This window comes from Vipera ursinii (genome assembly GCF_947247035.1).
Source record: "Vipera ursinii genome assembly, chromosome: 3".
NCBI lineage: Eukaryota > Metazoa > Chordata > Lepidosauria > Squamata > Viperidae > Vipera > Vipera ursinii.
Genome location: NC_139516.1, coordinates 148,708,998 through 148,735,178, shown reverse-complemented (window position 1 = coordinate 148,735,178; position 26,181 = coordinate 148,708,998). Strand labels below are relative to the sequence as shown.

Here is a 26,181-nt window from a genome sequence, read left to right as displayed (position 1 = left end):
AGATTCTAGAACAGGGGTCTTCAAACTTGGCCCTTTTGTGACTTGTGGACTTCAACTCCCAGGATTCCTCAGCCAGCCATGCTGGCTGAGGAATTCTGGGAGTTGAAGTCCACAAGTCACAAAAGGGCCAAGTTTGAAGACCCCTGTTCTAGAAAGCCTCCAAACGTGGCCACTTTAAGACTTGCGGACTTCAACTCCCAGAATTCCCCCATGAAAGGAGTTGAAAGCCCCCAAGCCTTAAAACAGCAAAGCTTGGAGCACCCGATCTAGAGCAGCGTTTCTCAAATTCGGCAACATTAAGCGACGTGGACTTCAACTCCCAGAATTCGTAAGATTCCCGTAAGATCCCATAAAAAGCCTGGCGCTAAACCCCGCCTCGCTGGGCGAGGCTGTCAATTTGAAGCTAGAAAGGGTCGAGACGTGGTCGGCCGCCCTCCGTCCCCCTCTTTCCCCCCCGGCTGCCATAGCAACCTCAGAACGGGCACTTTAGGGACGACCTAAAGCGCGCGGGGGGAACGTGCCGCCCTTCACGCGGGGCCTCCTCGTGAGCGCGCGGCGCAAGGCCGCTCTGGCGGCTGGGCCCGCTTTGCCACTTCCTACGGTCGCGCTGGCTAGGACGAGCCCGGGGAAGCGTGAGGTGGGGCTCGGGGTAAGTAACGCGGCCGCCTGGCTGGGCTCGGTTGAGACTCGCCGTCTTGGGAAGCGGGAGCTTTGGGCGGAGTCGAGGTCTCCTTTCCCGCGTTGCTCTCCGCTTTCGGAAACTGGGAGGGGGGAAACCCGACAACCAGCGGCGGCCCGGGGTGGGGAGGGCAGTTTTGTTCGCGGCTTTTCGGCTGCCTTATTGCCGGAGGAGGAACCAATTCCAGACCCTCTTGGGCGAGTCCACAAACGCTGACTGGGCCGGGGTCGGGGTGGGAATGGAGGCGGGCCCCTGGTCTGTTTAGGGCCTGCTTCTTGCCGTTTGTGGGCAGAGACAAAAATAACAAAATATTTATAGCCCAGCTTTGTATGTACGTTACGTATTGTACGTCGCCTCAAGGTGGCGGCGAATATACAGTTGGTGCTAACTTAAAAGATCTGGTGCTTTTTCCTTCTTTCCCCTCCATTAATTATCTGCAGCAGGCAGAACTCCTGAAAAGGTTAGGAAACCCCACCCACCCCCCAAAAAATACAAGTTTGCTGTGTTGAAATGGCCGCTTAATGTAGTCGTGGTTTTTTTTTTGTTTTGAATGTAAAGCGTTTTTTTTAGGCTTCGTGGGATGTCTGCTGCCGTCTGTAACTCCAGTCCTGCTTTATTGATTCGGAAGCTTTGGGTGGCTCGAATTGGTTCAATCAAAACCAGGGGTAGGCAACCTTGGCTCTTTTATGAGTCATGGACTTCAACTCCCAGAATTCCTGAGCCAGCATGGCTGGCTCAGGAATTCTGGGAGTTGAAGTCCATGACTCATAAAAGAGCCACGGTTGCCTACCCCTGATCAAAACACATCTTCAGGAATTCTGGGAGTTGAAGTCCATGAGTCATAAAAGAGCCACGGTTGCCTACCCCTGATCAAAACACATCTTCAGGAATTCTGGGAGTTGAAGTCCATGAGTCATAAAAGAGCCACGGTTGCCTACCCCTGATCAAAAGACATCTTTCCGTATAGTATTTTTTTTCTTTTAAAAATTTTGTTTTTCTATTATTATTATTATTTTTTTGCCTTTAGAAAGTTAGTTCGAACTGAATGGGACTGCAGTACTGTGTTCCGCTGAGCCATTACCCTCCTTTCTCCCTCTCCCAAACCCCCATTTCTAAAAAACAACTCTTCCCCCCCCCCTACTTATTTTGGCAATGGGGCTTCTATCTAATATCAGCATTCCTAGTGAATTTTTACGACTAAAAGTGAATGTGTGAATACTTTAATAACCAAATCCTTGGGTGACATCTGGTAAGTCGTCTTGTAAGGACATCTGTAATTGGAACAATTTGCTTTGAGTCACTTAGCATGACAGCGAAGTCCCTTTGAGTCATTTATCATCACAGCAAAATTGAGTCGAGCTTTTTGAGAGCAATTTGGCTAAATCAGCTAATGGTTTTTAAACCATTTCTATATCATGCTAAGAAAACTGCAAAGATGTGTTCGTGTATCGTTACGTAAGTCAATCCTCACTCAGATCCAAGTATATACCAGGCATTGGTTTAAGAAAAGCAATCTAATGCAGTAGATTTATAGATTTTATAGTAAGGTTTTCTAGAACACAGTATTTAAGTGATTCTGGAGTAAAATCACAATAAGAATTGTATGCCAAAATAATAGAATATGAGAAATATGGCTGCAAAGCAAAAAAGTGGGCCAGTCTCTCTCAGCCCAATTCAATTCACAGAATTGTTGCCACCTTGAGTTATTTATAAAAACAAAGATATTCATTAAAAAAACCCCACAGTTAGCACCAGTACACCGATAAGGCAGTGAATGTGAATAATGTTATCTGAGTTGGTAGACTGTATATTGAGGTAGATGTTAGCATCGGATTTAAAAATGGTTTTATAAAAAAAATAAACCTAGTTAGAAAAGAAGGGTAGAATTTAAAAATTAATGCTGTAGATTACATTGAACCTTGTCCTTAGGTGAATAAAATTAGACTTTTTCATTAATGTGAGAAAAAATATATTTTGATAAATACTTTCTCAAGCTTCCAGTTTCAGGTGTTCTCTTTATTTGTGTCAGTCTCGGAATAAGCATTAAAGAGCTCTTAACAACTTGTATTAGCAGGAGGGTCATGGGCAAAATAAAGAAAGAAGATGCAATCTTTGTGGAAAATTTTATCACACAAGAGCTAACGTAAGCAATGTATTATAGTATATGTATGCGCTCTGGACATTAGCACTAGAATGGAATGTAACTCATGTTGGCCAATTTATTAAGGCGGTATTTACTGTGGTACTATGGTAATTACAGTGAAATACATCCAGGATAAATGCAGGCAAACATATTCTGCTTTTTTATTTCGTCAGATAGCCACTTTTCCACTTTATTCTTTTCAATCTCACTTAGCAGTATACTGGATCCTAATGAAGCTTTTCAACCTTACCGTGAGGAACATGGTTTCTCAAGTATATTGCGGGCTTAAACTTGCTCCAGCCAAGAAAGAAAGAGCATACTTTGAAATGGCACGACCCAGTTCAAGTAAGAAGGATTCTTTTATATGCTCAGAAGTTTAAAAATATCACTTCTTGTATAACAAATGAATTGTGTCCTCAGATATGCAGCATATGGGCATTGAGAACTGTTAATGATGGAGACTGTACAGATAATGGAATTTAATTTAGTTTCTATTTATTAAAGGAATGTTTTGGGTACACTTAAGGTACTCTTTAAAAACAAAACTGCCAAATGCATTAGCTTGAATGAAGAGAACAAAGAAATTGTTTAGGACCATATTAAATAAGAGGGGAGGTAATTGCTTCTCCTGGGTCACTATATCTTCCTCATAATTTCTCCGTCCATGTCCACTCTCCCCCAAAAATCCTTTGATTTAAAAACATCAATCAGGAGATTCATGTTCCCAAATTTGCTGCTGCTTCTCTTCAGATCAAAAAGAGAGATTTATTTTATTTATAATATAAAATCTGAACTTGGGGGGAAACAGATTGCATATTGTATTAAATTATACGTATAAAATCTCCTTGTTTCTTATTCCTTAGCCTATTTTTAAAGCTAGTAGAACATTTTTCTTGACTCAGGTTTGCAGTAAAGTTTAATATTTAGAAAGTTTCCAAAACCTGACTTTTCCCCTAGACCTTACATTAGTGTGGGTGGCAAGTCCTTATATCCCTTTATATGTTAGAATATTTTTTTTATTTTGGATGTACTTCATTCTTTCTCTTACTGTATTGGTTTTTGGGTTTTTTTTGAATATTGTATACAACCCAATGATTTTACAGAGTTGGGCCTCCTAAATTTTACAAACAAATAACAATTAAAATTAGCCCCAGAAAGGACATTTTTTTAAATAAATTGATTAGATATGCTAGATAATCATAGAACTAAGCTGTTATTTCTTTGACATATTTGGGTAAACATAAGGAAATATCAGTATAAATTGTTGAAAAGTCTGTTTCTAATTTTTACGACTTATATGCCAAGCTGTATAAGATTCCTTAGATTTCACCATGCAAAATAGATTTCATATGTAATTAATTTTGAGTATAAACTATTCTCTTTTTTAGCTCCAGTTGAAACACTCAAAATACTAATATACAAACATAATTTACCTTTGGGACATACTTGCTTCTCTTCCTCCACAAAATGTTGAGATCCATACCTAACATTCAAGGCAGAGCTTATTGGATTGAATTCATTTAGGACCACCCAGAACAGGAACCTATATAGTTGAAAAATAATTTCACTAAATTTTCCACACTCTAATCAAAATTGAGAATGTATTTCAAAAATGTACTAATTGTGTTTTCCTTATTTTTTAAAGATATGACTGAATTTCGAGAAATATTTGCTAAAGCAAAACATATAGCTATTATCACTGGGGCTGGAATCAGTGCAGAGAGCGGTGTTCCAACTTTCCGAGGTGCAGGAAGCTTTTGGAGGAAATGGCCTGCACAAGTATGTACTGTTGGTATACTTTCAGGAGGCTAAATATTATTTAAGAGCTGTAGTACTTTTTAAGAACCCAACTACCTAGGTTCAAATGTGCTAAGCTTTGTGTTTGCTTTGAGCATGGTTTGTAAAACAGAAGATACTATGTTCTGGCTCATGCAGTATTTTAAGTCAAAACCAAGTCCTTTGCTTAGAATAAACAAAGGACTTGGTTTTGACTTAAAATACTGCATGAGCCAGAACATAGTATCTTCTGTTTTATACATAGAATACATAGAATGAAGGCTACTGCTAAGCTTGTAAGCCGCCCTGAGTCTTCGGAGAAGGGCGGGATATAAATGGAATTAAAAATAAAAATATAAATGGAATTAAAAAATATAAATGGAATTAAAAATAAAAATAAATAAATGTTACTCTATAGTAGACTTAAAATCTTGGTGTGTAGGTTAATTAGACAATAAGTGTATTATTAGATGAAATACAATAGTGTCAAACTATTTTCAAAATCATCTCAGTGTAGTTCAGAATGCTTATGTGTAGTAAATATAAATGTAAATTCTGCTAGAATTATTAACTTACTAATATACAATAAAATCTTTAATGGATTAATGGAGGGAAAGGGTGTTCATTATTTATGAAAGATACATGGGGTAATTTGCATAATATGCATAATAATTAAACTTGCATGCTGTGCAACGCAATGATGCAATTCAATCAGTATTCCTCATACAAATCATGCAAATTACATAATGTATTAAGGAATGATAGCGACACAAATGGTGTTTTCATCAATATATTTGCAAACGATACTGATTGGTGCCATTGTAAGAATTAGTCAATTCTAAGTGAAGCTTGTGGCATTTTTGGTACCTAGAGATTTCACCGAATTAAAAGTATTATTTGATGAGTTATAGTGCTTTAATATATCCTTTTTTTCTTTTCGAGTCACAAATTGACTCTCTTGCTTATTTTCCCAAGATTTGTAATATCTTTTAAGATTTTCCATGTCATATAGGAAGGATATACAATTTTAGTGTAACTGAGATCGCCTTATTTGTGTACCTGTCTCTGCAGATTAAATTTTTCTCAATGTATTTGTTTCCGATTTTAAGAATAGTTGATTAAGTTAATGGCTAAAAATTAATAATGTTTATGCTATTTCAAATTTCACCGTAAGTACAATTTCACTGTATTTATTGAACCAATCTTATTTTTACACAACTTGAACATCAGTTAGTGAAGTTAGTCCTATCTTTGAACTATATGCTATCAAGTCAGTATTGACTCTTAGGGACCACATGGATGGATCGTCTGCCTATGTATGATCTGTCCTCCAGAATCCCCTTAGGTTACTCCAATGGCCCATCTATCACTGCTGTCATCTAGTCCATTCAGCTTAATGCTGATTGTCCTCTTTCCTACCCTTCTATCTTTCCCAGCATTATAAACTTCTGAAGAGAACTAGGTCTTCTTGCATTTAGTCTCGGTTTCCACTCTGCTTCTTGACTTCCTTCCTCGAGTTTCCAGTCATTTGCTTTTTCAGCTTTCAAAGTAGTATCAGTATAATGCAGGTTGATGTTTCTTCCTCGAGGTATAATACTAGCTCACCTTCCAATCCAGTTTTCTTCAGTATGTATTTTGCACGTAGGTTGAATGAGTGAGTGAGCGAGCGAGCAAATGAACAAATGAATGAATATCATGGGAAAAGGTTAGTATAACTTTGGCCTGTTTGGTTTTTGGGGGGGGGATCAACCTAGTGTCAATCCATTGATTATGACAGGAATTTACTGACCGGCTTGTCCCCTGAACCTGACATTGTCTTAATTTACTTTTCAAAATGTAATTAGTAAGATAAATGCCATAAAAATCTAGCACTTTGAGTAGACTGTGAGAAGCTGAAATGGAAGTTATTGCAATGGAGATTCTTCTATTTGAATTCTACATTTTGTAGCATCCATTATTAATAGGCTTTACAATTCTATATTTTCAATGATACTATAAATCTTATATAAAAACTTCCTTTGATATAACGTGTGGTTTTGAACAAACAGGCCAAAGTTATACTAACCTTTTCCCATGATATTCATAAAGCATTTTGAACATAGAAATACACTATATAAATGCACTTTGGTTTGATATCATTGCAACTTCAGATAATCTTCAGAATCAGCTGTGGATTATTTCTTCTTTTAGCAAAATAACCAATTTTTCATTCACAGGAACTGGCTACTCCAGAAGCTTTTGCACGGAATCCCTCTCGGGTGTGGGAATTCTATCATTACCGTAGAGAATTAATGATGACCAAACAACCAAACCCCGCACACCTTGCCATAGCAGAGTGTGAGACTAAGATAAGCAAGCAAGGCAGGAGTGTTGCAATCATCACACAAAACATTGATGAACTCCACAAAAGAGCAGGATCAAAGCATGTTTTAGAAATTCATGGTAAGAATTCCCAGAAATTGATCATTTAACCATATTTTATATTAATAATTTGGTATAATTATTTGCCAGTATAAATTCCATACTAATAAAGATCTTGTGCATGCTATGATAGAGTTCTTCCTTTGTCTTAATAACTTGTATTAACACATTCCATTTTTCAAAATATTACAATTAACTTTGATTTTGCTTTCTGTTGTTGAAAACTATATTGTTACTTCTTATTTTTATAGGATGCATCATGTTCCTAGTTTTCCAGGAAATAAAAATTTAAAAATTAATATTGTAATCTGATATTATTACTTAACTTTACAGGTAGCTTATTCAAAACCCGATGCACCAGTTGTAGAAATGTTGTGGAGAATTACAACAGTCCAATCTGTCCTGCTTTAGCTGGAAAAGGGTAATTATCTGTAATGTGATAGTCACAATTTTTATTAAAGAAGAATGATAGAAATATAGGATACCTTTAAGAAGCCAGGCAAGCTGTATGAACATAGAGTGGACGAGCTGCTATCTTGTGTATGCCCCTACATCATATTTATCATATTTGCAAATGGAAAGCTGTTCTGCTTACATGTAGGATAGTAACAGATACCTGAATAGAGTGGTCCCTCACATCAGTTTGGCTCTTAGCTATGGGGGTTTAAGTGATGTTTTTAAAATTAATATGTACTTTTCCTGATTTCACTATTTTTTACTACTGTCTATTTAAAACATTTGGAGAGTTGTCCAGAAATTTGGAGAGTTGTCCAATTTTTTTTCATCAAAAATTTAAATTCCAAAACAAAACACAGAACAGCTAACACCTATATGTAGAATTTTATTGTTGCTGCTTTGTAGAGTTGTTAGCGGTTTTATTTGTGATTTTGGGGCACTGTTTCAAAAACAGTTGGGAGGGTATAAACTTCTATTTGAGCATTTACACAGGTGAGCAGTTGAGATGTTTGAGATACTTCCTAAATGTTTAAAATTTCAAGAAAATTATATTTCAGAAAATAAGATGTCTAAAGTAGGAAAAAGGAAAGAAAAAAGAAAACCTTTATTACATTGAAATTTGCAAAATACTCTATTCATTTCCCAATAGAGTAAAACTTTTCCTTGGTGTTGCCAATGAAACCTATTTCTTAAAATGATTATTGCTTTTTCCAAATTAGTTTTCAAGTGAAATAATGTGCATGTTGTTGGTTACCTCATTAAAATAAGACCAAAACTAGAGATTTTCTGGTACCAGGGAGAATATGATACTTCTGTTACTTTGCTTTGAGTAAAATATTTGTTCTTATTATTGCTAACAATTCTAGTGCTCCAGATCTTGAAACTGAAGAAGCTACTATTCCTGTGGAAGATCTCCCTCGGTAAGTTTTGATCTCATGCAAGTTTTTTTTTTAAAAAAAGTGTGTGTTTGTTCATGTTATTATGAGGTACGACTGATTTGCCTTACAACAAGATCTGTGTTGCAGTTGAATGACCACAAGCTTGCAGCTTTCATATTCATTACAGGTAATCCTCAACACAGCTCATTTAGTGACCGTTCGAAGTTACACCGGTATTGAAAAAAGCAACTTACGACCTTTTTTTCACACTTATGACCATTGCAGCATCCCCATGGTCACATCTACAATTGGATGCTTGACAACTGGTTCATATTTATGAAGGTTGCAGTGTCCTGTGGGTCATGTGATCCCCTTTTTGCGACCTGTCAAGGAAAGTCAGTGGGAAATCCAATGTCACTTAACAATTGTGTTGCTAACTTGACAACTGCAGTGATTCACTTAACTGTGGCAAGAAAAGTCGTAAAATGGGGCAAAACTCATTTAACAAATTTCTCACTTAGCAACATAAATTCTGGGTTTGCTTGTGGTCGTAAGTCGAGGACTACCTGTAATGTTCAGAGAGGGAACAGAATTATACATGCTGCCTCTGTTCTGTAAGAGGTTTGTTGGGCAGCATAAAAGAATGCACATGATGTACACTCTTGTTCAATCAGAAAACATTTGCATTGACATTAAAATGCTTTGTACTTGAAAGTATTGGCAGCATCTAGCTAGTGTCACACTCTTGATAAAAAATAATCCATCAGTGATAGGGATCTCTTTTCCAGGATTGTTCCCTTTATTCCCCCTCCCTACTTCTAAATTGGCTTGGGAATGGACTCCAACCTTAGCTTCCAGGCAGAAGGAGAATTGGCTCAAATCTCCCTCAAGTTTTGCTGAGGGATGACTTCTACCATTTGTGAATACCTACTGGGCTACTGACCCCTGTATCATAAACTGCACTTATGATATAAACTGTATTTATATTTAATTCAGTGACCCTTAATTTGAAATGCAGTTGCTTCGAATTTAGCTGTTCTTCTGCTGCTTATTCTAAGAAGTTTTAGGATTAGAATCTTATCAAATAAGAAGGAATTAAAATCACAGTGTATTTATGCTATCATAGACCACAATGATGAGTTTCATATTAATATTATAAAAGTTCAGCCTTTTATTATATGACTCATCTAAGCTGAGTATTACTATTTTTTTTGCCCAGTGATTTTTAGCAGCATTATGTGTATAATTTTCTCTTATTTTAAAATCTAAAAACTTAGATTTGGTTCATTGGCTGGAATATTTATTTGCGAAACAACAATATCAAGATTGGTGAAATAGTTTGAGTAATTTATTTGGATTAAATATACTGTGTAAAGTATGAAGATTTTCCTAATGAATTTTTCTAGAATTTAAACAATATACAATAGTTTTGCACTGAAGTTGATACATGTGCAACTTTTTCTAAAGTATAGTAATCGCCTCTTTTAAACTGCTTTACTAACCTTTCTGCACTGCTTTAATTATGTAAATAATTTCTCCATATTTGTGGGGGATGGGGCAGATGCGAACTGTGCAATGGCCTCTTGCGACCTCATGTTGTATGGTTTGGAGAAACTTTGGATTCTAATATCCTTACAGAGGTTGAAAAAGAACTTGAGATATGTGATCTTTGTTTGGTGGTGAGTAATTTTTAAAACTTATTTGCTTTTCTTACTCGATTAAACTTTGTATTCCACTTTTAATTCAGGAGTTAAGTATCTGTACATAGTATTCCCTTCTTCTGTTTTCTCTTCCAGTACACTATGAGATAGGCTGGGCCAAAAAAAGTACTCAAGGCGTTTTCATAACTGAAAGACGACTAGGATCCAGGTCTCCTTGACTCTAGTCCAACATTTTAACTTCTGCACCAGTGTTTCTCAGTATGTCAGGACATTTAGTAAAGTAAATAAGTAAAACCATATTTTTTTTAGGACAAGTATCTCTCAACAAATATCAAGAGTAGCATGCTTCATTGACAACAATATAGATGATACACTGCTCTCTTCTGGGTTGTTGTTTTTTCATTTTTCCAACCTAGTAACCAGCTCTGATTTTTTTCCTGCTCCAGCCCTGCTTAGTTATGTGCCATCAAGTCATTGTCAACTCTTAGCACCCAGACAATCAGATTTTCTCCACGATGATGTGTCCCTATCCTGGGATTTCATATCTTCCAACAGTGCACCCATCACCACCTGCCTGCTGGTTTACTTCTTCTCTTTCCTTTCACGTTTCTCAGTGTTAGAATCTTCCCCAAACAGCTAGGTCATCTGTCCAAAGTAGAATATTTGGAGTCTGGTCATTTGTGCCTGGAATGAGAAGTCTGGGTTGATTTGTTTGATCATCCATTTGATTGTTTTCTTGGCTGTCCGCAATATTCTCAGAGGTCTTTCCCAACACCAGTGTTCAGAAGCGTCAGTTGAGTGATTTTAATTAATAGTTAAATTAAAATTATAATTTTTTATTATAATCAGCGAGGGCCAGTTTGATGCAGTGGTTTAAAACACCAGGCAAGAACGTTGTGAGTTCTAGTCCCATCTTAAGCACAAAGCAAGGTGGGTAACCTTGGGCCAGTAACTCTTCGGAAAAGAAAGCAGTGGCAAACTGCTTCCGAAATCTCACCAAGAAAGCTGCGTGGACTTATCCAAGGAGTTGCCAAAGTAAAAAATGACCCAGATATACAAGCACACACACACGCACACACAAATTGGTGGGCAAAAATAATTGTATAAATGGATTTGATATTTGTGCTAATTGCTAAAACTTACTGTAATGGGCTGCGAGAGTAACTTTGAGGAACAGAAGGAAAAGCTACAGCCAATGCAACGGTCAGATAAGAAACATTTGAGTCCACAGTGGGAATGGCATTTGAGAAAATATCTGAGACTTGACTGTGCCTAATTTTCTTTAGGATAAAGGCAGAGAGGGGGAAAGTACATTCAGAGTTACAAGATTCTGATACTGTAATCCTGTAATAAAAGTAGTTTTAATATTCATACTGATATATGTCTGCGTCAGCACTAACTATCATAACTATTAAGGAGAACTTAAAGACAGCTTCTAGATCTGTGGCCAAAGGCTAGTATTACATCTCTTTAATCCTAATGCTGCATTCCTATGGCTGGGGTCAAGCTTTCTAGTTAAAAGAGATTGAGAAAGCAAATGTTTGCCTCAGGCAAAGTTAAGAGGGCAAGCCAGGTGAACGCTTTATTAGTTCAGTCAACTGTTGAAGACTTTGATACAGCTGTGTTTTGTTTCTCTCACAGATTGGAACTTCCTCTGTAGTGTATCCTGCTGCTATGTTTGCTCCTCAGGTATCTGCCAGGGGAGTGCCAGTTGCAGAATTCAACATGCAGAGCACTCCGCAAACGGATAAATTCAGGTAATACCTTTTGTTGTTATGGTGAGGTCCTGTTTTCGTAGTAATGTAAATAGAATTAGAAGGATTTATAAATGCTTGTTAGAAAGACACGGTCATCTTCTAGTTTACAGGACTGTAGAAGTCCATGGAAAAACAAATGAAGACCAAATGAATGAATAATAAAAAAGGCTTGGCAGTCTATTTATAGATTTCCTGTACTGGCATGAGGGGTGAGACACCTGTCTCCTACGATTGCCTTGTTTTTGATTGAAGTTTTGATGTAATAGCCAATAGCATTTGTAATAGGCACTGCTGTGGGAACTCCATAAACGGTTTAAATTAATAAAATGTGTACTGTATGTATAACTTACTGAAAAACAATTTTAATCACAAATCTTCTTTATCAGATTCCATTTCCCGGGTCCCTGTGGTACTACACTGCCCCCAGCCCTTGCCGGTAAAGAAACTTGAGATCACCTCTTGAATGTTTGAGAACTAAAAAAGAGAAAAGCTATAATTGCCTATTTCAGTAATGGTGCAAATGTAAAAGGAACCTGTCCTCCTTTGGAAAACACCTTGCCTAAAACTGAACAATGATGGTGAACAAAATAAATCATGATTCTCAGATGACAAGAACGAGCAGTGGAGAAGGATGATGGACAGTGACAGGAAAAGTGGTTATCGCTCTTGGGGGCTGGAAATCATGTATATACAGACTGCTCAAACGTATGAAAAAATTGTACTCTAGAGTTTCAGATTGTATCCTTGATAAATGTCAAGCAAAACAAGGATGTTACCATTATTCATGTTTCACAAAATTATCTTCTGAAAACAGGGGTAAAATTCTGAAAATTTTAAGAATAAGCTAGCTTTTAATAGAGCCTACACTCCAGTACTTTGCAGGAAATCAATAAACAAAAGTATTCTTTGTTATGAGATGATGCTCTCTATGGGTTCAAGATTGTAAGCAATATAAAAATAGCAGATTAATAACTTCAATTTGCATATGGTTGCCTACTTTAATTTCACTTCCAGAGTTGAATGAATATATGTATGAACTTAAATACAGCTTTTAATTCTTTGCTGTCCTAAGGCACTAAAATAAATCAATGCCTTTTTAATTGATTAATATTGTTTTGTTGATCAAAAGGTGAGGCTATATTATCTCATGTTAGCAGGTGGTAGACAGGAGGCTGATTTTTTTTTTACTTCTGCCCCTTATTAGAGTAACACTGATAAAACACATGGAAGGGGAATGAGCTTGATGTACAAACACTTTGAAGTAGATGTAGCAATCTTTTAACTGCATGACTTAATAGGTTCCATTTTATAATTTAATATTCAGACTAGGTTTGATTAAATGGAAAGCAGTGCTTATCAGAGGTCTGCCCATGGTTCCTCATGAAAAGCTTCTGTGGAATGTGGAAAACAATTAGCAAAGTGGTTTCCTGCCCCTTCCCCCACTTAGGATGCTCCGCTGGTTTCTTCCACGGTTAGCCGTTCTGAATGCCTGTAATGCATTTTTACAGAGATGCCATTAGCCAAGGTGGTGCCCCTCTCCTTTTTAGCAATCATTTTGGGTGGGTGAACTGGGAAGAAAATAAACTTCTCAGATCCTAAAGTTACAAGGGGCCAATCTTGCTCAGTTTAAGAATCCAGATTAAAGCATTCCACTGAAATTGGTACCAAGCCTGGGATCACTCTCTCTTTGGATTAGTGATCAGTCATGTGACAAAAAGATGCTTAGGAAAGCATAAATAAGATTTCATAATTGTAAAATCCTAAAAGCAATACAATCCTAAAAGTAAGACAGCATTTTCTTACAGTAGCTGTAATAATTGTGCTTGTCTGACAGTATAAAGCAAAATCATGCTCAGAACAAGTGGAACTTATGCTAGCAAGTGCCATTACAAGGGTGGGGTACAACTTGCTGTAGAAAGAACAAAGGAGTAGGTAGTGTTTCTAGTTTCTCCAAACGACAAGAGCAAAGTTCACTGCAAAAGAGGTATTGTTATACATATATTATGGAAAACCAGATATAAAGTGAGTCAAAGCAAGCACCACAGGAACAGGTAATATCAAGTGTGTAATCTGCTGGTTCAAAGACTTTCTGTTTTATCTGCTGCCACTCACTATTGGTTACCTAGATTGCCCTGGTCCACCTGGACAGACTTATTGAAGACCTGCTGCCAAATTAAAGTTCTAGCTTTTAATGGCTCTAAGGCTAGCAGGTTGGTATGAGAAAGAACAGTGGCATAGCTCATTCTGGATTCTAGTTTTCTGGAAAGAGGAAAAAAATTGTCAAAGTCGTGGTAAAAGAATCATTGGAAAAATGAACACGCCAGCAGTATTTTGAATTTTATTGAATTTATATACCGCCCTTTCCCGTAGGACTCAGGGCAGTTTACAGGGTATATAAAACATCGATACAAAAATTAAGAACAATTTAAAAAGATTAAATTAAATCCCTGAAAAAATATAAAACCCCAATTAAAACTCAGCCTGGGCCGGAAAGCTCGAAGAGCCAGGTCTTCAGGTCTCGGTGAAATGATCGAAGGTCGGGGGGCAGTCCTAAGCTCCACGGGCAGCTGGTTCCAAAGGGTAGAGCCAACACATGTAGATTCTTGGCAACAGGATCACCTCAGTTTTAAGTGGATTGCTGCATTTGAAACAGCAAGGTACCTTGGGTCTCTAGATTGGATGGTATTTTAAGGGCTTAAAAACACAATAACTCATATAACGAAAGCCAAGTAACATCTGGGAAATGGATCCGATTTTAAAAAGTCTTATGGCAGCGAGTACGGATTTACTTTCTCCAGTATAAAAGAAACACGTAGGGCTTTAGCTCCTTCCAGCTTTCTTCATTGGATTTTCCTTCTAGGCCTGCTTGCTTGCTTATTTATTAATCATGTTAGAGACTGCCCATCTCACTCTTTGAGCGACTCTGTGATCTGGTCTTTTCTAAGCCTCTTCCAATTTCTCTGAATCCTAGTACTCAGAACTGGAACAGTACTTGAGGTGGAGCCCTTGGCCAAAGCAAATTGGAATACGATTTGGAAATATTGCTTTCCCTGATGCACGTTTCATTTCTCTAGTAAATTGGTAGTTTTTTCACAACAACACTTAGCAAGATATCTCTGTCTTGTTTGTGCATTTGATTAATTTCCTAAGGATTGTGTATGTTTGAAATGTCAGTTATTTTCAGCCCATTTCGCTAAGATCATTTTAAATTTTATGTCCACAAAACATTCTAATGTCTCACCCAGAAATTGCTAAATATTCTGTTCTTTTCATCTAAGTCTTAATAAAAACACTGAAGAGTAGTCAGGCAGTGGACTTAGCCTGCTGAAACAGGCAGGCCAGCCGAGCCAGGGAGACAGTGGTGAGATGGCAGCTGCAAGAGGCCAAACACAGTTTTATTTCTTTTCCTGACAGAACAATTAACCAGTGGAACAACTTGCTTGCAGAACTTGTGAGTGCTCCAACACTGGAGGTTTTAAAGAAGAGATTGGACAATCACTTGTCCAAAATTATATATCCTGCTTTAGAAGACCTCTAAGGTCCCTTCCAACTGTTACTCTGTTATTCTGTTACAGTGCCCCTGCTCTGTGGGGCTTGAGGATGGCCAATGGCGGTCCAGAGGGAGGCAGCAGCAGGTAGATGGTGGTGGCTGAATACAGTGATGTCTTCATCTTTGCCATTCTGTGCAGGGATGCCAAAAGAGCAGAGATGGGGAGGAGATAAGCAGATGGTGGAGTTGAAGGAGAAGCAGTTTGTTCAGCAGAGGAAAAGTGAGAAATCCCTGCCTGTATGACTTAGTCTTTGTTTAGCCACTGCCACACAACTGTTGTTAAGCAGCACGATCACTTGATATTTTAACAACTGCTTTGCTTAGAAAAAAAATTCTGATCCATTAAATAAGGATTATCTGTAATGGAATTTGCACCCTTTCATGCTTGTCTATGTCTCCTACAATAAAAGAAGTGGGGGTTTCAGAGCAGTTGTGATTGTCTACTGCTGTGTCTGTCAGGAAATATAAGGTGGCAACACAGACCAAAATAAATCAACTTTTATGTAGTCTGTTGGGGTGTTAAATTCGCCACGAGAATACTGAAACCAATTGCCTCCCTAACGTGGTAGTGAAAAGAGCTCAGAGCAAAGGCTTGGCCGTAGAAGATTGTGCAAGTTATTTTTTTCCTTCAACATCGAAGCCAGGATGCTGCGAACCCTAGTGAATTGTCCAGCTGTTCCAATCTGCTAATGGAAAAGCAGCCAACAATTTTCCACTGTGTTTGGGGAAGGTTGTTACATTTGGCCGGCCAAACTCTAGCAGTCGTCCGACTTTTCGGTCCAGTTACAATAGCCCGGGTTTTGGACTACACTTCCTACCACTTCAGCTATCACTACCTTAGTTTGCCGTTCAAGATGAAGACGGGCGATTTAGAAAAAAAAAAGACGCTCATCCAAAGCACACAGACAGACGCACCGAAAGGGCCTGAGCCGGACCCGCTATTCATTTTGGAAAGAGCGGGAAAGCCCAAAACGCTTCCATTGGTGTAAGAAAAATGTCCGAACCTGCGTTTTGGGTTTTTTTCCCTTTCCCGTGGTCCTTATAAAAACACTTTAGTTTTAACGCACAGTTACAGGTATTTTACACTGTAAATGGTTTCTGTTGCCTCCACAAACCACCAACGAGATGGTTTTGTTTAAAAAACGGTCTAATACGGAGAAAAGAGGTCGTCCTCCGGGCGTTTTAAGATTTTTTTTTTTTTACAGCTCTCTTTCTCGGCACACGAAGGGAAGTAGGCCGATTGCTTCCGGCGATAGAGTTCGAGGTTAACCGGAAGTTAGGTTAGCAAGATGGAGGTGGGCGATGGCGCCGCTAAGGCGACGGAGGAAAGAGAAGCGGCGGTTGTGGCGGCCGCCGCTGCCTCTTCCGACGGGGAAGAAAGCGACGAGGCCCCAGAGGAGGTGACTTTCGAGAGGGCGCGGGAGGCCGCTGCGGAGGAGCGCCGGCTGGCGGGGGAGCGCGCCCGCAGGTAACACCCAAGCCTTCCGGCACCCCTGGCGAGAACCGGCGCGGCAGGGGCAAGTTTGGGGCGGGCGGCTTCGGAGCGGCCTCACCGCCCTGCCCTGCCGATTGCGCGCCATCCTGAGGGCGCTTCCCCAGCACACAGCAAGGCAGAGAAGCCAAAAACAAACCGAGGCAGCGGGAGGTTGCATTTAAAGTCAACGCAACGCGACTTTTTTTATATGTTTGCCCTGTTCACCGCCCTGAGTCCTTCGGGAGAAGGGCGGTATACAAATAAAATTATTATTGTTATTGTTGTTGTTGTTATTATTATTATTATTATTATTATTATTATTATTATTATTATTATTATTATTATTATTATTATTATGGAATTTCCCTTCCTTAACTCCACTCACCATAGTCTTTGGCCTTGTTATTTATGTAAGCAATTGTAAAGCTGCCTCTCGTCCCAGAGCATCTGAGGGCGGGAGAGGAAGTAACGGATGGAAACATATAAAAAGAGAGACCCAACCTAGAACTCGGGCGACCCTGATGACACAGATAAACCTCAACCACTCTCTAAAAGAATGCAAATGAACAGCTGTCTGCAGGAGTATAAATCTTTCCATTCCCCAACATCCAGTCAGAGCTGAAGAAGCTTCTTGGATGAGAAGTGACACATCTTCAAAGAAAAATAAGACAGTCCAGTTGCATTTTTGGGACAACTATGACCTGGATGATTGAAAACAGTTAATTGGAGGAACGTCTGGCCTCCAGAAGTTGTAGGTGCTCCATCACTGATTCTAAAAAAAAGATTGGACAACCACTTGTCCGAAATGGTTTAGGGCAGACATGTCAAACTTGTGACGTCATGTGATGTCATGCAACGTACTGGGACGGTTTTGCCATTGCTGGCAATGGGGTGGGCATGGCTTCCGGATGATGCGTCTGGCCCGTGGGCCGGCAGTTTGACACCCCTAGTTTAGGGTCTCCTGCTTGAGCAGGGGGTTGGACTTGAAGACCTCCAAGATCCCTTCCAACTCTGTTATTCTGTTAGTGTTCTGGGTGATAATGTGTATTGCAAGAATAAAGATTGTAACCATTATGACACATCCCAGTAGCCATTTTTTTAAAAAAGAAAAACCCCTTAATTACATCACCTTGTACGTAGGCAACACTTTGTGAAAGCGTTTAGCTTTGATTGTGGAGAAAATGCATATTTTAAAAAATTCATTCATGTCTTATTTTGCTTTCTTAGAGAAAAGGCCTTATTGAAAGAAAAGAGACGACACAGAGAAGAACTATTTAAGGAACAAAAGGTAATTTTTGCATCTCATGTTCATAATTCTTTAGATTGTTTGAAATGCTAATTGTACTTATCACGCTTTGTTAAACATAAAAAGGTTCAGACGTATTTACACCCTACCTAGGAATAAATTTCATTACAGTTTGACTACATATACAGCCTCCTGATTTTGTGAGAATTGTAACAGCTTGTTGAAATTATTGAACAAGGATTTGTCTTAATGAAAAGCTATGTAAGTGTTGCTGTTGTACCTCCCAAGTGTTCCAGTTAGTATTTTAAAGTGGCCTTTCTTAATGTGTCCTCCAAATGAGCTAGACTTGATTGAGGATGATATGAGTTTTGTTCAGAATGTCCAAAGAGAACCAGACTGGGCAAGGCCCTTTTAAGCAATGAAAGTGACAAGAGAATATGCGCTGAATGCAGTAAATCATACAGAAATGAACTATTCTTAGGGATTTCTTTCTCACCACGAAAACACTTTATACTATCAGGATATCTGGCAGTTTGCAAAAGTAAACCCCTTGGTGCTATTATTACCATCTGAAAGTAGGTAATTCTGGGTCAATAACAAGCAACATTACGCAGAGATTTTCGGCTTGCATCACAAGTGATCCTGATCAAGGATTTTGGGAGTTATAGGTGGGAAATATCTGGAGGGTACTGTGTTTCAGTACCATTTCAATATGTGCTTGATTTAATTATTACATTATTATTATAATGTAGCTATATTTTCATAAGATTTTTTGCCTTAAATTAACTAGATCTACAGTTTATAATTAACAAAAATTATAGGACTACGTTAATTTCTAGACATAGTATTAACTGGAAAAATTTTATCTTCTCAGAAAAGAAAGCTGCTTCCTGAAAACGTCTTGGAGGAATTAGCATCCACACCCAAAAGGTAGACAAATATGTGCTGGTCTACGTGTGACTATTCTAGGTTTTGAGCTACATTTTATTTTTGTCTGCAATCCTGAGAAATAGTTAGTTCCATCATTTCTCTCAGACTTGATTTTTCCATAAATGACAATACTATGTGTTTATCAAATTGTGTTACAGGTAGGCCTTGACTTACAATAATTCAATTTATTGATTGCTCAAAGTTATAATGGCACTGAAAAAAGTGAGCTATAACTATTTTTCACACAACTGTTACAGCATCCCTGTGGTCACATGATCAAAATTTGGATGGTGGCAACTATTTCCTATTTATGATAGTTGCAGTAACCTGGGGTCATATGATCACCTTTGTGATCTTTTGACAAGCAAAGTGAATGGGGAAGCCAGATTCACATAACAACTGTGTGTTACTAAACAACTGCAGAAATTCACTTAACAACTGTGGCAAGAAAAGTTGTAAAATGGGGCAAGACTCACTTTTTTGCTTAGCAACAGAAATTTTGGGCTCCATTGTGGTCGTAAGTCAAGGACCACCTATATAAGGCATTTGTGAAACTAAAAGTAACTTGTGATGTAAGAAACAGCTTGAAATCTTTTTCTGTTAATGAGTCAATTACTTGACTATTTTTATACCTACCTGAAAGAAATTATTTCTTCCAGTTCAAAAAATTCTGTCAATTTCTGGAAAGAAAGTATGAGGAATTTACAGTCTGTCATATGAAATTAATATGTTTTAGTTAGCTCAGTATTGATAGTTTGCATGTAAATAACTTATTGTAAATAGATTATGAAATCTCTTCCTAATAGTTATGCAACTTTTCTTCCATTAGCACAAATCAGACATCTGATGAGCAAGGTATGTATAAAAGTCTACTTTTTATGTTACCTCTAGTTTATCATATTGTGAATGTAGTATAAAGTATGTCTTGAGTTCCATATTTCATCTAATACAACAGGCTAAGTGTCAAATAGAGAAAATGAGCAGAGTGATTTGAAAAAATATAAAGTAATATTTAATACATGAAATAGATGAACACATAAAATACCGTGTCTCTGATACCCATACAGATGCTTCTAAAAGGTTAGAATAATGATGTGAAAACCTTAGTCAATAAGACAGTACCCTACATAGAAAAATATTACCGTTCCTTAATATTGATCTATAACTACTTCTATGCACCTTTTTTTAATTTGGCATTTTTGTAATCCCATTCTATTCAGATAAAAACCAAGTTGATTCTTAAGAACAATTTGCTGTGGGACATCATGTAAATTTAGGTTAGCAGAGTTGTCTCCATGAGCAAGTACAAGTGAAGGACTCTGGCTTTTATCCTTGTAGAAGTCAGAGGACAAAGTTAAGCAAGAGTTTCTAGAATCCTGATTTAAAATTTGTTGAAATATATTACTTTCATACGGCCTTTAAATTCAGTACATATATTGATTTATAGATCAGAATGTTGAAGATGAAGTTGAAAATCAAGAAGATTCAGAAAAAGACTCAAAAGAAGAAAGTTTGGCAGCAAGGTATGGCTTAGATTAGCCTTCCCAATTTTGGATACCCTCTAGATGTATAGACCAAGTCTCTGAATTTCTTGACCGGCATGAGGATAATTCTGGATATAGAATTCCGTACTTAAAAGGACCCCTGGTTTAGCAAGCCCTGGCTTGGTTGTTCTTATTTAGGATGATGAACTTAATTATTAAGTAATTTCAAGGAAAGCTCACATCTTAGCAAAATCTGATTTCTTTATTGTTCCATGTGGTTAGAATATATGAAATTTATTCTCAAATAAAAGCAGCATTCTCATTAACCTTTAGAAATACTTTGTTTTAGCTTCAAAAGGTTGTTCCTATAGCTGTAGAATTGATGTGCATGGTAAAGAAGCCTATATTATGCATGGTGGGGCTTTGTAATGATCTAGAGTGATCCTTAAATGTTATAATAAGTATATTTGCCATTGCACATTCGTTTTGTATCAAGTGGTATTTTGCAATAGTGTAAATCTGAAAGTGTCAATATCCTGGAAATCATTGGCCTCAGATGCACCATTCCAACTGAGGTACCAGTTGCAGACAAAGGGCAAACTGTGTAAGTCACACCACTGTATGTAAGCTAAATATCTGAAACAGCAAAACTCTTGATAAGCTTGAGTTTAGTCTTACTTCATGCTGCAACTAGCAATTCTTCAAATTAAACTGCTTAATCTGAACCTAAATGAGCCATATCTACCTACCGGTATCTACTATTCTTATTTTATTGTAAACCTGCCCAAAGTCTTGGGAGTTGGAACAGTCCTGCCCAGAGTCATGAGAGTGAGGGAGTATAACCATGTAAATACGTAATTGAAATATATTTAGATGCTACCTTGTTTGCATGTTATTGCTTTATTTGGTCAAATGTGGCAAAAAATAGGGAACGTGTTTTTGATTCTGTAAAATGAAGTAGAAAACCAAGGCAGTAAATATGTTAACTGTTTCTTTATCATTAGATGCCCCCCAAATTATATGGCTGTACGGTTAAAAGACCAGGAGCTAACTAATCAACAGCAACAAGAAGCCAAAGACTTTATACAAAGACAGCTTTATGGAGCAAGCTGCAATCGAACTACTGGTAAAGGAGCTTTGCATAATGAACTTACAAAATATACTGATTGTGTGATAATTATAATTCAGTTAAATCCCTCTTGTTATTCCAGCAAATCAATATTTTTCTGTTGAAAGCAAGAAAAATACGGTTAAAAAAGCTGCGATCCAGTTTGTGAATAAATCTTGGGGTAAGATGATATTCCTTTATGTGTCTTATAGCAGCAATTTAAAAGAGCTTTTGTAGTGATTGTGCTTTTATTGACTTCAGTGTTTTAACCTCAGGTTTTGCATTGTATGCCCGTTCTTCTTTTAACTGAGGAACATATACTAAAAGTGAAACTCTGGTCCAAAATAACTGCTCTAGTCATTTTGAAGGACTTCTATCAAAATGGTAATTTTCTATATACTCCCACATGTGAAGAACAAAAATATAGTCAGGTATAATACAAGCACAAGTAGCTAAAGATGTCTGTAACATGAGAGACATTTATATCCTTGGAGTATGATTAAGAAGCCTGAATGTGAAATTGGATGATAAAGCTGTCCATATAATTTAAGAGCTGTTTACTTCTGAGCATATTCAAGATGTCTTACCATTCAAAGCACCTGTAGTCTTGAACAGGGACATGTGACAGCACATATAGTCAATTTTAGTTCATTTTAAAAAGCAAACAGGGTTTGACCTGATAACAGTTGGAGTCGAGACCATCAGGAGATTCCAGGATGTAGGTTTCCATGGAAAGTGAAAGGGGAAAAAATGCAGAAAGTAGCAGATACCAAATTGCTTCAGTGTTTTTTCCAGAAAGATTAAATAGATGTGTTAATTTGAGAATTGTAATTTATATATAAGGCCATGTGAGTTTGTGAAGGGTCGAAGACCTGAATGAAAAACCTTTTTAATTTGCAAATCCTGTAAAGGCTTCCCAGGAACAATACACACTTTTGTATTTATTCCTATAAGAGTGGAGAGTGAGTTCTGATATTAGTAGATGCCTGATTCATCGCCTAGATACCAGGTGAGGAATAAAAGAGGCAAGGTACTTTTGTCTCTCTGGGCCACCAAATCCATGACATTACAGAAAGGTACAGAAAACAATCTCAAATTCCGGAGATGGAAGGAAGACTTTCCCCCCCTTTCTGCTTGATTACCATAAAATGAGCATAATGGCAATCCCAACCAAATTGTTCACGAATGCTGTATATGCTGTAGACGTGTATACTTTTAGTTGTTTTGTATCGATTCTGTTGAGAGTGAATGAAAAATGTTTTCTTAAATGGGATGCTCAAGCAGTGGCAAATCCAAGCTTTTATGGAACCTACAGCAACAATTTTACTATTATTGAATTCTGTTTTAAACTAATTGTTTGTTTTTTTGTTCCCTAGGTAAAGTAAAAAAAGAAAAAGCTACTCGGTTTACAAAACATTGGGTATCTTCAAAAATAATTCCCTGAAATATTTTGCTGTTGCTTATGTACAATATCACTGCAAAATGTCTTGTATTTGAATTATATAATGTCCTTGCTATTGTTTTATATATTGTTAACATTTTTATGATTTCTGTTTTCATTTAAAGAGAATTAAAAAGGATAACCTAAATTAGGATCTTGCAATGTTATGTTCCAACTAAAAGTAATTTTATCTGGGTCTTTTGAACTCAGTTACATTTTTGATTGAATGAGAGATCAGTTTCTTAAATATTTTTGATACTCTTTTTGCTAAAGCACTTTTTAACATTGCCTCTCCTACATCTGTAAATTGACTTACTAATGTACCCAGGACATCTTTTTGGAAGTACATTTCAGTTGTAAAAAAAAGATATATCTTGAATAATTTGTATATAGGTTTGCAAATATGGGAAATATTACATAAAATATTGAATTTAGTTTTCCTGAAAATAATTCCCATGGAATTAGTAAATGTTCCAACAAGTAGGCTGTCTAGGTGCCTATGGGAAACACAAGCAAGATGTGAGTCAGTAGGAATTCCTAATTCATTAACTGCCTGTCCCTACAGCTCATCCACTGGGATGAGAGGTATATAGCCAAATGGCCCAATGCAAGAAGTCAGCAGAGAATACTTACAACAGGCAATGGTATAGGCCAGGGGTAGGCAACCTTGGCTCTTTTATGACTCGTGGACTTCGACTCCCAGAATTCCTGAGCCAGCATGGCTCAGCTTGGAAATCTCTCCCTTTTCCCTCAGTGTGGCTGGCTTAGGAATTCTGGGAATTGAAGTCCACGAGTCATAAAAGAACCAAGGTTGCCTACCCCTGGTATAGTTATAATCCAATCCTGAATTTCTTTAAGAGTCAACACCAACAGCAAAGCAGGTCCAAAGGATTTATAGAATGCTATGCCAGAGCAAAAATCAGGTTGACAGGAAATTTATTTCATGATGGGTTCTTTTACAGTAAAAGTTTTTAAAACTTGGAACCTGATGTCCTTCACCTGAATGAATTTTATACTGATCAGAACTAACTGTAGAATTTGAGCTATTCAGGAGGAGGTTTCCAGTACGTTAAGCAGACCACTATTCTTAAGATGTTAAATAATTGGGCCTTTTTTTCTTTGCCGTTTGTCTCTTGATGTGGTAATTCCATGGTTCTTGTAGCCCAGATCTACGAATCGATCTGAATGCTGGTTAGAATTAGGTAATGGAAGGTGGCTCCACTAAGATCTCAGTATTATTGCGATATCACTGGATTATATAAATTTGGCTTTTTACTCAAATTTTGTTGTCCCTATTCCTCCAAGGGAATTGGGCTAACAGCTGGCATTATATGTCAAGTCATTGCTGACTCTTAGCAACCATATAGATTTTATCTGTCCCTAACCTGACAGATAAAAGAAGAAGGGGACGACAGAATGAAATGGCTGGATGAAATCACTGAAGCAGTAGGCGTGAGCTTAAATGGACTCCAGAAGATGGTAGAGGACAGGAAGGCCTGGAAGAACGTTGTCCATGGGGTCGCGATGGGTCGGACATGATTTCGCAACTAACAACAACAAACCTGATGCTTCAGATCTCTCAGCAGTGGTATATTCATTGCACTGTGTCTGGATCCATCCTTTTTCATCTACCTTTCTAATATTAGAACCTTGCCTCATGCCCAAAGTAGGATCACTAGAGTCTGGTCATTGGCACCTCAAGTGAGAACTCTGGTTTGATCTGTTTATGTGATTTATTTTTTGGCTGTCCACAGTATTCTCAAGAGTCTTCAACAACCAAAATTCAAAAGCGTCAATACTCTTCCTATCCAACTTTTCAAAGTTCAAAGATACATAATTAGGAAGCTAACATGTATTAAATCTGGTGGTTATTGTATTCAGAGGTGATCGCATCACCCCTTCAAATTTGGAGACTCAACGGATTGACTTTGCAGAAACTGAAACTCTAGCTTTACATCTATAGCTATAACTAAGGGTTAGGCTGAGTAACAAAATGGGCTGTGATACTGATAATGATAGTTGCCCAAATCTTCACCTTGCAAATTCTGCCTATCACAGCCTTGGGAAAGTACTGCTCTGCTACTAATGTTGCACTTTTCATTAGATTTTTTTTTAAATTTGCTTGGAGACATACAGGACTTACACTATTCTTTTCATTCTACGAATAGACTTGAGCTAGTATGCTGACAAATGGCTGCAAATTGTATACCTTCTTTACAAAACAGAGCATAATAAAGGTAAAATAATCGTGTTCAAGTGGGGCATGATCCATAATTGTCAGGAGGAGCTAATGTTGCCTATGAGCCAAAAAATCTGTCAGGTCAGAAAAGCAAATGGTTAAGAGCGTGGTACAATGAGACCAAAATGCTTACCAAACAAAAGCATCAACAGTTTTTTATGAAGTTGGACCATTTTTGCCCAATATAAGTTCTTTACTTGATAATTCAGGAACGTTTCCTTGCCACTGCATTAAGAGGAACAGGTAGATTATTTCAAGTTCTATTAATATCTGAAGGAACTGCTATCCCTACTATTTTCATTCCCTTCAGACAAAAATAATGAAGCAAATGCATGCATTTTGATTCTTTCCTATTATAGGATAATGTCACATCTTGTATAACATCCTATGTTGCTACCATTAATGTGAAATATGAAACAAATATTAGCTCATATGTAGACCCCCCTGCTGCATAGGATAAGTATAGGGTAGGACCTATGAGAATCATATTTTGGGTATCCATTGCCTTCACTTGTTGACACTTGGTATAGGTAAACATTCTGCTAACCACTTACACCACTTTTATATCAGCTATATATGCTTATAAAAAGCAAAAAAACTGCAATAATTCAGGGCAGTTAATTTTGTTTTATCAGCCTTAGGTCGTAACATAATTTTGGTCCAGGATAGTCACTTGACATAGCAATAATATTTAAAAGGTGAAAGATTTATATGATCTGAAGAGAAACCAGAGTATTTAAATATTTAAATTTAAATATTAAATTTTATCTACTTGAATCCAAAATACAACGCAAGCAGAAAAATAAGGTAGCAATCCTACCATATGTAAGTATTTAATGGCTGATTAATTATGGTATCACTACATTTTATTGCAATAGAGTACTCATTTAAGCACTTTTTAAAATGCAGGGTGTACAAAGATTAAATTAAGACTGAAA

At 37.5% G+C, this 26,181-nt stretch overlaps 2 protein-coding genes across 3 annotated transcripts; both read left to right on the top strand.

Annotated features, from left to right (window-relative positions):
• Window positions 1-272: 272 nt before the first annotated feature.
• Window positions 273-12,870, top strand: SIRT5 (sirtuin 5). Of its 2 annotated transcripts, none has more exons than XM_083360495.1 (9): window positions 273-649; window positions 3,039-3,167; window positions 4,468-4,601; window positions 6,815-7,040; window positions 7,353-7,440; window positions 8,342-8,395; window positions 9,915-10,032; window positions 11,656-11,771; window positions 12,158-12,870. In XM_083360495.1, exons 2-9 carry the CDS (start codon window positions 3,053-3,055, stop codon window positions 12,219-12,221), a joined length of 915 nt encoding a protein of 304 aa, XP_083216621.1. In that variant the 5' UTR covers window positions 273-649; window positions 3,039-3,052; the 3' UTR covers window positions 12,222-12,870. The 2 variants fall into 2 exon arrangements, with proteins under 2 accessions (XP_083216621.1, XP_083216622.1); XM_083360496.1 differs by having other exon boundaries at window positions 3,036-3,167.
• A 3,029-nt stretch (window positions 12,871-15,899) lies between these two features.
• Window positions 15,900-23,150, top strand: NOL7 (nucleolar protein 7). Its single transcript, XM_083360497.1, has 8 exons — window positions 15,900-16,789; window positions 18,023-18,083; window positions 18,916-18,971; window positions 19,801-19,826; window positions 20,419-20,494; window positions 21,460-21,581; window positions 21,667-21,744; window positions 22,940-23,150. The coding sequence occupies exons 1-8, from the start codon at window positions 16,611-16,613 to the stop codon at window positions 23,005-23,007; spliced, it is 666 nt and encodes a 221-aa protein (XP_083216623.1). The 5' UTR covers window positions 15,900-16,610; the 3' UTR covers window positions 23,008-23,150.
• Window positions 23,151-26,181: the final 3,031 nt, after the last annotated feature.